The sequence below is a fragment of the Mus pahari genome, chromosome 17, assembly GCF_900095145.1.
Source record: "Mus pahari chromosome 17, PAHARI_EIJ_v1.1, whole genome shotgun sequence".
Lineage (NCBI taxonomy): Eukaryota > Metazoa > Chordata > Mammalia > Rodentia > Muridae > Mus > Mus pahari.
Window position 1 is genome coordinate 46,416,090 of NC_034606.1, and position 12,339 is coordinate 46,428,428.

Below are 12,339 nucleotides of genomic sequence, written 5' to 3' on the forward strand. Positions count from 1 at the left end.
TCCTCAGTCAACAATGGAAGTCTAGAAATGCTAGCTGCGATATCAGCAAAGGACTCGGCAGAAGCAGCAGCCGCCGCCTCAACAGGGAAACTCGGCAGCAAGAGGGAAGCCCACAGGGGCAGAAGGCAAATAATCTTCCCACTGCTGTTTGTTTGTTTGTTCTGTCTTAAATCTGGAATGCTACCAGGAGGTGCTGCTGCACTGCGGGCGAGTCGTCCCACCTCAATTAAGGAAATCTTAATTCTTCAGGTGATTTTAACATGTGGCAAACAGACATTAAAACCAAGTCTCTCACCTGAAGCCTGGCCTCCATCAGAGTGCCCTACAGGAATGCCTGTGGAGCTGTTCCATCATTGTTAACTGGTGTGGGAGGGTCCAAACCACTATGGGCAGCGCCATCCCTAGGCAGGTGGGCCTGGGCTGTCATAAGAGAGCTAGCAGAGCAAGTCTGAGAGCAAGCCAGAAAACTGTGGGCTTCCATGGTTTCTGCTTCCAGTTCGTGTCTTGAGCTCCTGACCTGAATTACCTCAGTGCAGAACTGTGACCAGAAGCCGGGCGTGGTGGCGCACGCCTTTTGATCCCAGCACTCGGGAGGCAGAGGCAGGCGGATTTCTGAGTTCGAGGCCAGCCTGGTCTACAAGGTGAGTTCCAGGACAGACAGGGCTATACAGAGAAACCCTGTCTCGAGAAACCAAAAAAAAGAAAAAAAAAAAAAAAAAAAGAATTGTAACCAGGAAGTGCAAGATGAAACAAGCATCTACCTCCAAGTTGCTTTCGGTCATGGTCTTTATCGAAACAATCACCTTGCTTGGGGGTCATGCTAATCTCTGTATCTTTCCAATTTTACTTTCCTCTGAAGCAAGAGCCTGGCTTCTCTTTGAAAAACACCCTATATTAGCAGTGTCAGAGGTAGACTCCACCTGGTGGAAAGGGCCTACAATCCGGTTTTTAAAAAGTGGTCGGCCACTCCCTAACGGCTGAGTCACTACTACACTACTGTGTCTTGTAGGCAGGTCACTGCCGTAAGTTGCAGAGCCGATAGCTGGGTGAGAGTTATCCTCTGGTAGCTTGAAAAGTACCTTCCTACACTTTGAATGCTAATCAGTAGGGGCAAAGCTTCTTGTTCAGTGCCAGCTCAATTTCTCCATGTTCAATGACGTAAGTAGTGTCTTCAGCAAGAGGGCCTCGCCATCTACCGGATGTGGAGGGTGGCACTGGCAACAGTCTATAATGTCTGGGGGGCTTATGAGGCCCCTTTGGCCGATGACTCACAAGACGAAACCCATTGCTGACACGGAGGCTTTTACTTGGTATGTTATATATGATGTCTAGTTCTCTCCCCTATGATATGGTGACTTCATCTACATCCTTTTATATATATTTTAGGAAGCTTCTAGAACAGTAGGTTTCAGTGTGGCTTTTCAAAAGTCACCTTTCCCTATATTTCCCTTGCTCGATTAATCCTTACCCAAATTTAACCCTATTCGAATTTCCTTACCATCCCTTTATAAAGCTATATTCCAACCCAGGTGCAGTGACACGAGCCTTTCTTTATTCCGCACTCCACCTTTGACTCCAGGACTCCGGGCAGAGGCAGGTGGAACTGTTGAGTTGAATGCCAGTCAACCTGACCTATATATCAAATTCCAGGAGAGCCATGGCTGCATATCTCCCTTTCTTTGGAAGATCTCCTATTCTCTCCTGGCCTCTGGAACTTGCTATGGAGACCAGGCTGGCTTCAAACCCAAAGATCTGCCTGCTTCTGCCTTCCAAATCCTAGGAGTAAAGGCACTGGATACCACATCCAACTTTCAGCTTTTTTGTATTTTTGTATTTTTATTTTTGGTTTTTCGACACAGGGTTTTTCTGTGTAGACTTGGCTGTCCTGGAACTCACTTTGTAGACCAGGCTGGACTCCAGAAATCTGCCTGCCTCTGCCTCCCAAGTGCTGGGATTAAAGGCGTGTGCCACCATGCCTGGCTTGGTTTTTTTTTTTTCTTTTCTTGTTTTTCAAGAAAGAATATGAAATTGGGTGGGGAAGGAGTTGGGGAGGATCTGAGAGAACTTTAGAATCAGATCGAAATGCTTTGTATACAAATTTTAAAAAATAATAAAAAATAAAAAACATGACACGTCAAAAGAAATATTCACAATGAAAATGAATAAAATGACATACAATACCCAAGGAAAAGAGAGTTTCTTGGTTCAAACAGCACTTGTTAAACACAGATACACAACAAATACTGTGCCAGTGCTTGAAACCTCATACACCTGTCTTTTGCCCTGAGAAGTAATAATTTCACTTGACAGGAGAAGACACCATCTTTGAAGGTGAAGTGATTGATCTGTGGCCACAAGGCTAGGACTACATGCTAGGTGGAAACTGAGCCTAGATATGGCTCAAAATTCAGAATGCCTTCTGTGAGACCACAGTTATACTCAGGTAGCTATGTCCCTGATCAATATGACAGTAATAGTCACCACTGATGTTTAGCTAGCTCTAACAAGACACGCAGTGTGATTTCATCTGACACCAGTGATCACCCATGGGCTAGCTTTATCAAGAACTTCACTCCTGAGCTGGAGGGAAGGCTCAGAGGTTAAGAGCTGTCCCACCAGAAGACCAGCACCTACATAGCGGCTCACAACCATCTGTAATTCCAGTTCCAGGAAATCCAATGCCCTCTTCTGACCTCCTTGAGAAAGTGGTGAATAGGCAAAACAGTCATACACATGAAATAAAGCAATATTTTTCAAAGGAGAGAGAGAGAGAAAGAGAGAGAGAGGGAGAGAGAGAGAGAGCAAGCATTATTATTACTTCTCAGGACAAAAGACAGGAGTGTGGGGTCTCAAGCACTGGCACGGTATTTCTTGTGTAACTGTGTCTAACAAGTGCTGTTTGAACCACGAAACTCTCTTTTCCTTGGGCATTGTATGTCATTCATTTTCATTGTGACTATTTCATGTCATGTTTTTTAAATTATTTTTTAAAATTCCACACCACAGTTAAGAAAGCTGTGCTTCCCATTCTCTTCATTTCCAGAATGCAGGAGACTCAGTTCTGGCCCTGCCTCTACCTCGGCCAGTCCTCTTGACAGTTGTAGTTCAATCTCCTGGTTAATGAAATGGGGCCAGTGTTACCTATCCCTAGCTACTCCACACAGATCCCGGGCTGAGGAGGAAAAGCAAAAGCTTCAGAAGGGGAAGTGCTGTACAAACCTGGAGTCACGAGGTCCCCACAGCCCCATCATAAAGGGATGGAGCTGATATCATTAGCTCTCACACACCCTCGGCAGTGGGTAGGAAGTATCATTATCTTCACTTATCAAAGAGCGGAAGGGCAAGGAGATGCAAGTTGGTGGCAGACCTGGGAATAAAATCCAGGATTTCCAACTCCCGCTGCTTATGTTCTCAGGGTACAGTCTAGGGTTTTTTGTTTTTTAAGATTTATTTATTATATGTAAGTACACTGTAGCTGTCTTCAGACACTCCAGAAGAGGGCGTCAGATCTCATTACAGATGGTTGTGAGCCATCATGTGGTTGCTGGAATTTGAACTCATGACCTTCGGAAGAGCAGTTGCTACTCTTACCCGCTGAGCCATCTCTCCAGCCCCATGCATGCAAGGGCCAGGTTTTTATTTTTTATTTTTTTGGTTTTTGAGACAGGGTTTCTCTGTATAGCCCTGGCTGTCCTGGAACTCACTTTGTAGACCAGGCTGGCCTCAAACTCAGAAATCCGCCTGCCTCTGCCTCTGCCTCTGCCTCTGCCTCTGCCTCCCAAGTGCTGGGATTAAAGGCATGCGCCACCATGCCTGGCCAATCTAGTTTTTAAGAGTCAAGGGTAGAAACATCAGTGTCCACTTCGAAGCAGAGATGAGATGCTTACAGAAGTGAACACTTGCATAGCAGTGGTACCGATGTGATCTCTAAGGTCCTAAGTCTAAAGAAACTGCATGACTCAAGAGAGGGAAAAGCCCCCATTCCTTCTAATGGACACCAGCTCTTTATCATGCTCAAGTAACCTGCTACTAACTAAAGGCTACCGAGCTAGGTGTTATTACCTAGAAAGCCTCATTACTAAACGACCCCTCATAAGATCAGAGAAAAAGGGGCCAGGCATGGCGGGCGCATGCCTTTGGTCCCAGTATTGGAGGCAGAGGCATGGATCTCTGTGAGACTGAGGCCTGCAGAGTTTACATGCTGAAATCCAGAGTAGCCAGAGCTACAAGGTAAGACCCTGTCTCAATAAAACAGACAAACCAACCATCCATCCAACCAACCAACCAATCAACCGACTAAACAAAAAAATGAAGACGTCAGGGAAGTAGCAAATCATCATAAACACTCGAGCTATACTCTTCAGCTTAGAGATCATCGTAACGCACGACCCCATCAGCCCCTGAGATCAACGTGGGATCGAGTATCAAGGTGAACAGGAGAACTAAAATGGTTGTGAGGGTTCACCTCCTAAATCATGTTCCTCCTCGATGGAGCCCAAACAGGGTTCTCACCCAAGACCTCCAACAGCAACACCCAAACCTTAAAGTAAAATAAAAAGAAGTAATGGTGGAGGGGGCCTGGGGAGACAGCTCAGCCAGCAGAGGATGCCCGAGGACCTGAGTACAAGCACCAGGGAGGTGCAAGTGGGCGGACCCTGGGGGCTAGCCAGCTGGCTGGTCTAGCCAAATCAGTGAGCTCCAGGTTTAGTGAGAGACCCCGGCTCAAAAAGGTGAGGGGAAGAGCCTGAATGGCGTGTGGTTTCCACACGCAGGTGCGCAGTTCCACTTGCTCCCGTCCCCACACATATACACACATACAATAGTAATAGGACCAGTTCTGACTCTCATAAGGAAAGTGCGTTCAGTCAATCTCACTTAATTTTTGTTTTCTAGAATGCCACAACCCCCGTCAGTTATTACTAGTTTAATAATCACACCCTCTGAAATCATCAAAGGTGTGGGAAGAGAAAACATGAGAAATCCGAGTCCAGATCCACAGAATCCTCATTACATTCCAACTGACTGAATGACAAACGCGACAAGAAACCAAACCACAAAGTCTACTAAGACGAAGCCACACTTGAGCTTAGCAAGGCGGCTGAGAACAAAGAATTCTCTGAGTGTGAAGAGAATTTGTTTGTGGGTGGGTAGCTTGAGCTATCAGAATCTGCTCCTGCTGTGTGCTCTGAGGGAAGGAATTGGTGACATGGGATTTCGAGATTTCTGAGTGGCCATCTTTTCTATAACAATGCAGTTTTCCTTTGAGAGAAATATTTATCTGGCTTCTGTAATGGAAGCCAATCCCATCTCCTGTTGGGCCACTGGCCCTACGATCTTCTGAACTTTATTATAGATGGGAATGGCCGGGGGAACTTGTTAAACTACAAAATATGACTCAGGAGGCCTAACCTGCTCTCAGCTGATGCCAATGCTACTGTTTGGTGGATCATATTTTACAGTAGTAGGGCCCTAAGGAATGTTTCCAAATGGAAACAACCTGCATTCAATGCTTCTGAAATACAGCATCCACACAGAATCTGCAAGGGAAGAGAGGGTTGCAGAGCCCACACAAGGTACCTGACTCTCAGCATGCTTGTACAATCTTTCTCTAAGTCACCATTCTGTTGCTGAGATAAGACATGATGATCAGTGCAGCTTGTAAAAGAAAACACTTAAGCCAGGCAGTGGGGGCACATGGCTTTAATCCCAGCACTTGGGAGGCAGAGGGAGGAGGACATTTCTGAGTTCGAGGCCAGCCTGGTCTACAGAGTGAGTTCAGCCAGGACTATACAGAGAAACCCTGTCTCAAAAAACAAAACAAAACAAAACCAAGCACTTGATTTGGGGCTTAGGGTTTCAGAGGGATGGAGGGCAATGACTGTCATGGTACAAAGGTAGGCAGGCATGGTACTGGAGCAATGGCTGAGAGCTTACATCCTGAGGCACAGTCACGAGGCAGAGGCATGGTGTGGGCTCTGAAACCTCAAAGGCAGCCCCCAATGACAAACCTCCTCTAACTAGGCCATACCTCCTAACCCTTCCCAAACAGTTCCACCAACTGGAACTAAGCATGCCATAGGGCCATTCTCATTCAAACCATCACGCACACACATTTAAGGCCTTAATCAAGAGCAACTTTCATGAATGTTTTCTGTATGTGTGCTGACAATTTATTGAGGCTTATGTGATTGGAGCTTGCACAAATGGACATACAACATAAAGGCTTTTTTTTTTTTGTAATAAAAAACAATTCGAAATAAATATGTATTAAAAACACCTGTGTCAAACACCAATGAATAATCGACATTTACAAATTTTAAGAAAATCATTTAGGCTAATAATTTTCATTTCCCCCACAAAATAAACAGCTCTCTTAAAGCAGGAGGAAAAGAGTCAGATGGAAACAAAGTCCTGCCCATGGCATAGTCATGATGTTATTCTTAGTGAGGAACTCTTTACCAAGATTAAGACAGAAAAGTATCTGAGGAGAATTATGCTACTGAATCATCTGGAACCTGGGAGAGCATTTAGCAAAAGAAAACAAGTGGCAAAGTTGAGAAAAGCCTTCAATGGAAAGTCCACTCCCCTTGAGAAAGATGAATGAAAACCCACAAACTAACATTTTCAGGGTTTCAATATTTTCATATCAGTCTAACCTCTACCCCCAAATCCAACCAAACACCATAAAAACACCAAAAAACCCATAAAAGTGACAGGCTTAGCTGGCTATACTCCATGTTTAGCCTTTGATGCCTTTACAGCCAATGACAGGAATGTCTGTGATGTGGATGGGGCCGACGGGAAAGGAGCACTGTGCCTCTTCTCTCTGTGCAGCACGTGCGCCTCCACACTGTCCTGTGGGCGGCCTCAGTGCTTGTGTGTGCTCTTCAGGCCCATTACGGTGAAGGTAGCAGCTGTCAGTTTCTCGTACACAAGGAACATGAGGGCGGCTGTGAGCACTGTCTGCAGCAGCTTGGCTTCCAGGCCTTTGTAGAGTCCCATTATTCCAAAGCGCCTAAAAGGAAAAGAGGTTGGGGAAAAAAAATCGATTTTCTTTGTAAAAATGGGCTCTTGTGTTAGATCTGCCCTGACAGCTTCTCCCTGAAAGGGTTTCTCTTTAGGATCAAAACAAGCAGCAGAGGTTTTCAATTCCAACAATCTGCTGCTGGAGTATTAGCTTTGAAGGTGGACATATGAGACTCAGTATGGGGGGCCACTGATACTGTCTTTATGAGTGCTGTCATTAGCTAGTAGGGTGCTGGCAATACTGCGCTAATAGGATGCAGATTCTGAAAGCTTCTGAAACCATCATCATAATGCCCAAACCAGAGATCTAAGAACTACATTTAATGGTCCCCCAACTCCAGGTATTTCAACATAATAGACCCTAAGTGGTAGGAAAGCCAGTAATTGGTTCAGATCATCTAAACCTCAATAGAACTAAGGACAGAGACAGAAATGAAGAGTTGTTTGATCTTCAGACTGCCTATACATTTGGTCCTAGGGCTCAAATGAAATTCAGCAAGCACCTGACTCACCCAGACTGCTGGTTAAAATACAGATCTACTAGCCCACTCAAAGAATATATGACTCATTAACTTTGGGACAGGACTCAAAAAATTTGCATGTCCAACAAGCTCCCAGGTGGTGAGGAGGAGCAGGCTAGCCTGGGACCAGCATGTAAGAGCCCCTCAGACAAGAATGCTTTGGCTAGAACCGGAAACTCAAAGCAAATAATCACTCCAAAGCTATTTGATGAGAGTTAGTCTCTTATGCCAGTTCTATAGCAACTCTGGCTAATCTGATGCCCAAATCAAGCTAGTTTATATATGTGCTGTGAAACATCTATTGCCGGGCAATCACATGAAAAACGGGATGCAAGACTGGACCCATGCCTTTCCCGTTCACTGCCTACCCCCTGTGCTCTTTAGGGTGACATCGCCCACAATGGAAAGCCCAGACAGGGCTACTGAGACTGCAGAATCTGAGGCTTCGTCCTGCAGGGAAGGTGCAGATCTATGTTGTGACAAGCATTTCAACTGGGTTTTCTTTTTTATAAATAGGGTCTTCATGTAGCTTCATCTGGCCTCAAATTTCTTATGTAACCAAGGCTGTCTTCAACTTTTGGTTCTTCTACCTTTATAAGTGTGTATATCACACCTGGCTTCAGCCAATACTCTGTGTGTGTGTGTGTGTGTGTGTGTGTGTGTGTGTTAGCACATGTAAAGCCCAGAGGTTGACTTGAATTTTTCTTTCCCTGAGACAGGGTTTCTCTGTGTAGCTTTGGCTATCCTGGAACTCACTCTGTAGACTAAGCTGGCCTCAAACTCACAAAGATCTGCCTCTCTGCTTCCTAAGTGCTGGGATTAGAGATGAGCTGCCACAACTACCCCACTTTTTAAAAAATATTTTTATTACTTACATTTTTTATGTGTATGTTGTTTTGTCTGTATTTCACATGTGTGCAGTGACTGAGGAGGCCAGAAGAGGGCGTCGGCTCCCCTGGTACTGAGGTTATAGCTGGTCTTTTCAGGTATAATGTTATTGTGCACTGTGTAAAGATCACCCTGTACTTTTCAAATGCTGCTTTCTCTAACCCCATGTCTGGTGGCAATCTACACGTGGCACTGTAGTGCTTATCTAAGTATCTCCTGCCTTAGTACTGTGTAACCACTGCTCCTCATTATTTTCTGACTTGTCAATAAAAGCTGATCAACCTGGCTGAGCAGAGGAGAGAACAGGGTAGGACTTCTGATCCCAGCCAGGGGAGGGCGGACAGAGAGGAAGAGGGGAGTGGCCAGAAGAGGGCACCATGGAAACACACCTGGACCAGAGAGAGTCAGAGCAATGCTGAAATGCAAGTATCTTGGGGATTTTGGTTGAGAGGTCCTCAGATTGGCTTAGAGGATTAAAACAGATTAGTAACTGCTCAGCTACTGTGCTGTAAAGCTTGATTAAATAAATCGTATAGTCTCTGTCTCATTTATTTAGAAGCTAGCCAGGATAAGGAAAAATCAACACTTTCAAAATTACAAAGTGCCATGTGGGTACCAGAACTGAACCCAGGTCCTCTGAAAGAGCAGCCAATGTTCTTAGCCCCTGAGCCATCTCTCCAGCCCCTCTTCAGGTGTTTCTTGATCACATACAATTGGAGAGGCTTGGTATGTTATTTCATTATCAATGACAGTAACCACTAGCCAGATGTGGCAAATAAAAATTAAAGCAATGGCCAGGCAGTGGTGGCACAGGACTTTAATCCTAGCACTCGGGAGGCAGAGGCAGGTGGATCTCTAGGAGTTTGAAGCCAGCCTGGTCCACAAAATGAATTCCAGGACAGACAAGGCAACACAAAGAAACCCTGACTTGAAAAACCAAAAAGATGAAACAATGGAAAGTGGGTTTCTCAGTAGCATTGCAGTATTCCATATGTTCAACAGTTCGATGCAGCTGGTCACAACCTGCCTGGACAGTGCAGGTGTTTCCATCTCTACAGAACACACTATGGCAGAAAGGTTCATCTGGCTCTGCCCTCTCTAGTACTGGGTGAACTGCTTTCTCTAAATCTGTTTCTTGATTTGCAAAATGGGAATATAATTGCTTTTCTACAGGGCTGAGTGAGGACCAAACAAGACCAAGAAACAAGATGTGAAAACAGTTAATTTACAAATTATAGGACCTCATCAATTTCCAATTGAGAACATCTTAGTTAAAGCTCTTAGTAATGGCCATCTTTCTTAACCTTCTCAGTGCTGGAAAAAAATTTAATTGCTGTCATTCTTGAGGGTCAACTGGCAATGTCTAAATATATAATTTTTGAAATTATAAAATATCAGAATTTTATGTGTTCTAATTCTCTTAACTAGGTAATTCCACATAAAGGGCCTTCTCTACAACTATGATTGCTTAATTATACAAGGTTCAGTTTAGAGTCTTCATTCAGCAATGTCTATAAAGAACCTTCAGACAGCTTGGGCACTCTGCAGTAGCTGCCTGGTAAATAAATCACAGTGGATTACATCACTGGAAGCCAGTACAAGTCTACAGTTGTCAATGGGAAGGGGTGGGTGTGATGATGTCAAGGTTATAAAAAGGAGAAGATGAGGCAAGACTGCCTCAAGTTTGAGGCTAGCCTGGTCTATTTGGCAAGAATTAGGCCAGTCAGGGCTACACTGCAAGACTCTGCCTCTAAAAAGTAAAAACAAAATAGTTAGATGTATAATACACACACACACACACACACACACACACATACACACACTGAAGACATACTGAAATATATGTTTTGTATAATTCTCTAGAAATGTAAGTGCTTTACAGTGACTACCCCTTAAGAGAGGAACAAGAGAGGGATTGTTTTTTAAATGTATGTATATATGTAACTTTTAGTGATATTTAACTGGCTTTATATTGGTTGAGTTTTTTATTTTATTTATTTTTGAGACAAGTCTCACTATGTGGCTCTGGTTGGCTTAGAACTAGCTCTGTAGATCAGGCTGGCCTCAAAGTCACTAAGATCTGCCTGCCTCTGCCTTCCAAGTGCAGGGATTAAAGGAGTGTGCCATGATGTCCCTCTCAGCCATACTTCTTTATTTTTTTCTTGGTCCTAGCGTTTGAACCCAGGGCCATGCACATACTAAGCACAGGCTCCAGCACCAAGCTCCATTCCCAGCCTGGGGTTCCCTTTCCAAAGGAGCCCTGTATTTGTAAGTAGCGAAGGATCAAGAGCTGAACTTTTCTGAAATTCCCCAAACTGCTGTCAAATCACACTAAGCTCCCAAACTGAGAGAAACCTGAGCACAAAGGAGAGGTGTCTGAGGCTGCCGCTGTGCTAAAGCAAAAACAGCCCTGGTGGCCACCCCCGCCCTCCCTGGCAAAGGAGGCTGCTGAGAGGGAGAACAGAGCTCACTTGACTCGCTGGTGAAGAAGAGAGAGAACATTCCGAAGACTCCCCAGGGTCCTGTTTTCTGGGTTCAGTCTATGACGTCCAAACTAGGATGGAAGGAGGAAAAAGAAGATAATTAGCATTTATCACTGTTTTACCTTAATTTTGTTTTTAAAAAGATTTATTTTTATTTTAATCATGTGTGTGTGTGTGTGTGTATGCACATTTGCATGTGAGTGCCTTGGTCCCCAGGAGCTAGAGTCATGGAAGGCAGTGAGCCTCTCCACAGGAGTGCTGCGCAAGTGAATTTGGGTCCTCTGCTCTAAACCACCCATCTCTCCAGCCCCTCTTCATCTTAATCTCTACTTAGGAAATTACACTGGAGTAACATCTCATAACACGGCATCCTGTTGATAAAAAGTATCCAATTAGCATCATAGAGTTTATTAATCTTTTTCAATTATGCAAATAAAAAGTATTTTTCAATAAAGAATAGATTCCCTCACCACTGAACTACATCCTCAGCATGGGGACTTCCACCTTTACAGAGAGTTATGGAATAACTCTATCAGCAAAAATTAAAACAAAACAGAAGCACATGCCTGGGGTGATACACACGTGTGTGTGTGTGTGTGTGTGTGTGTGTGTGTGTAGCGGGGAGGGGTAACTTCCAGGTCTTTAAGATTCTCCCTGGTAACCACTGATCAGTCAGAGCACCCATAAGCAACACTCTTCAAATCATATATCAGGAATATGTTAAAAACATTAATGTGAACTATAGTGAAATCCTTTCCATCAAGAGCCAATTTCACAAAAAATAGCACATTAGCAAAAACACTTTTCATAGAAAGTAGTGTTTTTAACTGAGACACCACCTTCATTTTCTTTAGCAATAAATCTTTCAAATGTTCTTTCTAGAACAGATTTTTTTAAAAAAAGACTTATTTATTATTATACATAAGTACACTGTAGCTGACTCCAGACACACCAGAAGAGGGCATCAGATCCTATTACAGATGGTTGTGAACCACCATGTAGTTGCTGGGATTTGAACTCAGGACATTCAGAAGAGCAGTCAGTGCTCTTACTTGTTGAGCCATCTCAAGAGCCCCTCTAGAACAGACTTTTAACAGTATTTTTGTAGTGCTGGGGATGGCACCCAGGACCTTGCACATGGTAAGTAAGCAACACACTAAGCCCAGCACAGACCCTGAATTTGCCCACATCCTCTCTCCACTGCTGCTAACTTAGCCTAGGCTTCTATGCCCTCACCTGGGTTACTAAAATGGTCTCCTACCTGATTGGCCCTCATTTTCTCTCTTTAGCCTGGAGGGTGGGGTGTAAAATAACTTGTATTTTCCTGTTGTAATTGTTCCTCTGCTAACCTATGCCTAGTCCTAGACGCTTCTGGCCTCAGTACAATCTAATCTAGGCCTAGAATGTTTTCAGCCTCGGAA

The 12,339-nt window shown here is 44.3% G+C and overlaps 1 protein-coding gene across 1 annotated transcript in view; it reads right to left on the bottom strand.

The window, feature by feature from the left end:
- Nucleotides 1-6,147: 6,147 nt before the first annotated feature.
- Slc25a17 (solute carrier family 25 member 17) overlaps nt 6,148-12,339 on the bottom strand; it is a 45,249-nt gene continuing 39,057 nt past the window's right edge. Inside the window, exons 8-9 of the mRNA XM_021216710.2 lie at nt 10,907-10,989; nt 6,148-7,015 (exon numbers count right to left, since the gene is read on the bottom strand). Of these exons, the coding sequence (XP_021072369.1) occupies nt 6,868-7,015; nt 10,907-10,989 (231 nt within the window). The 3' untranslated portion in view covers nt 6,148-6,867. The remainder of the gene's footprint in view (nt 7,016-10,906; nt 10,990-12,339) is intronic.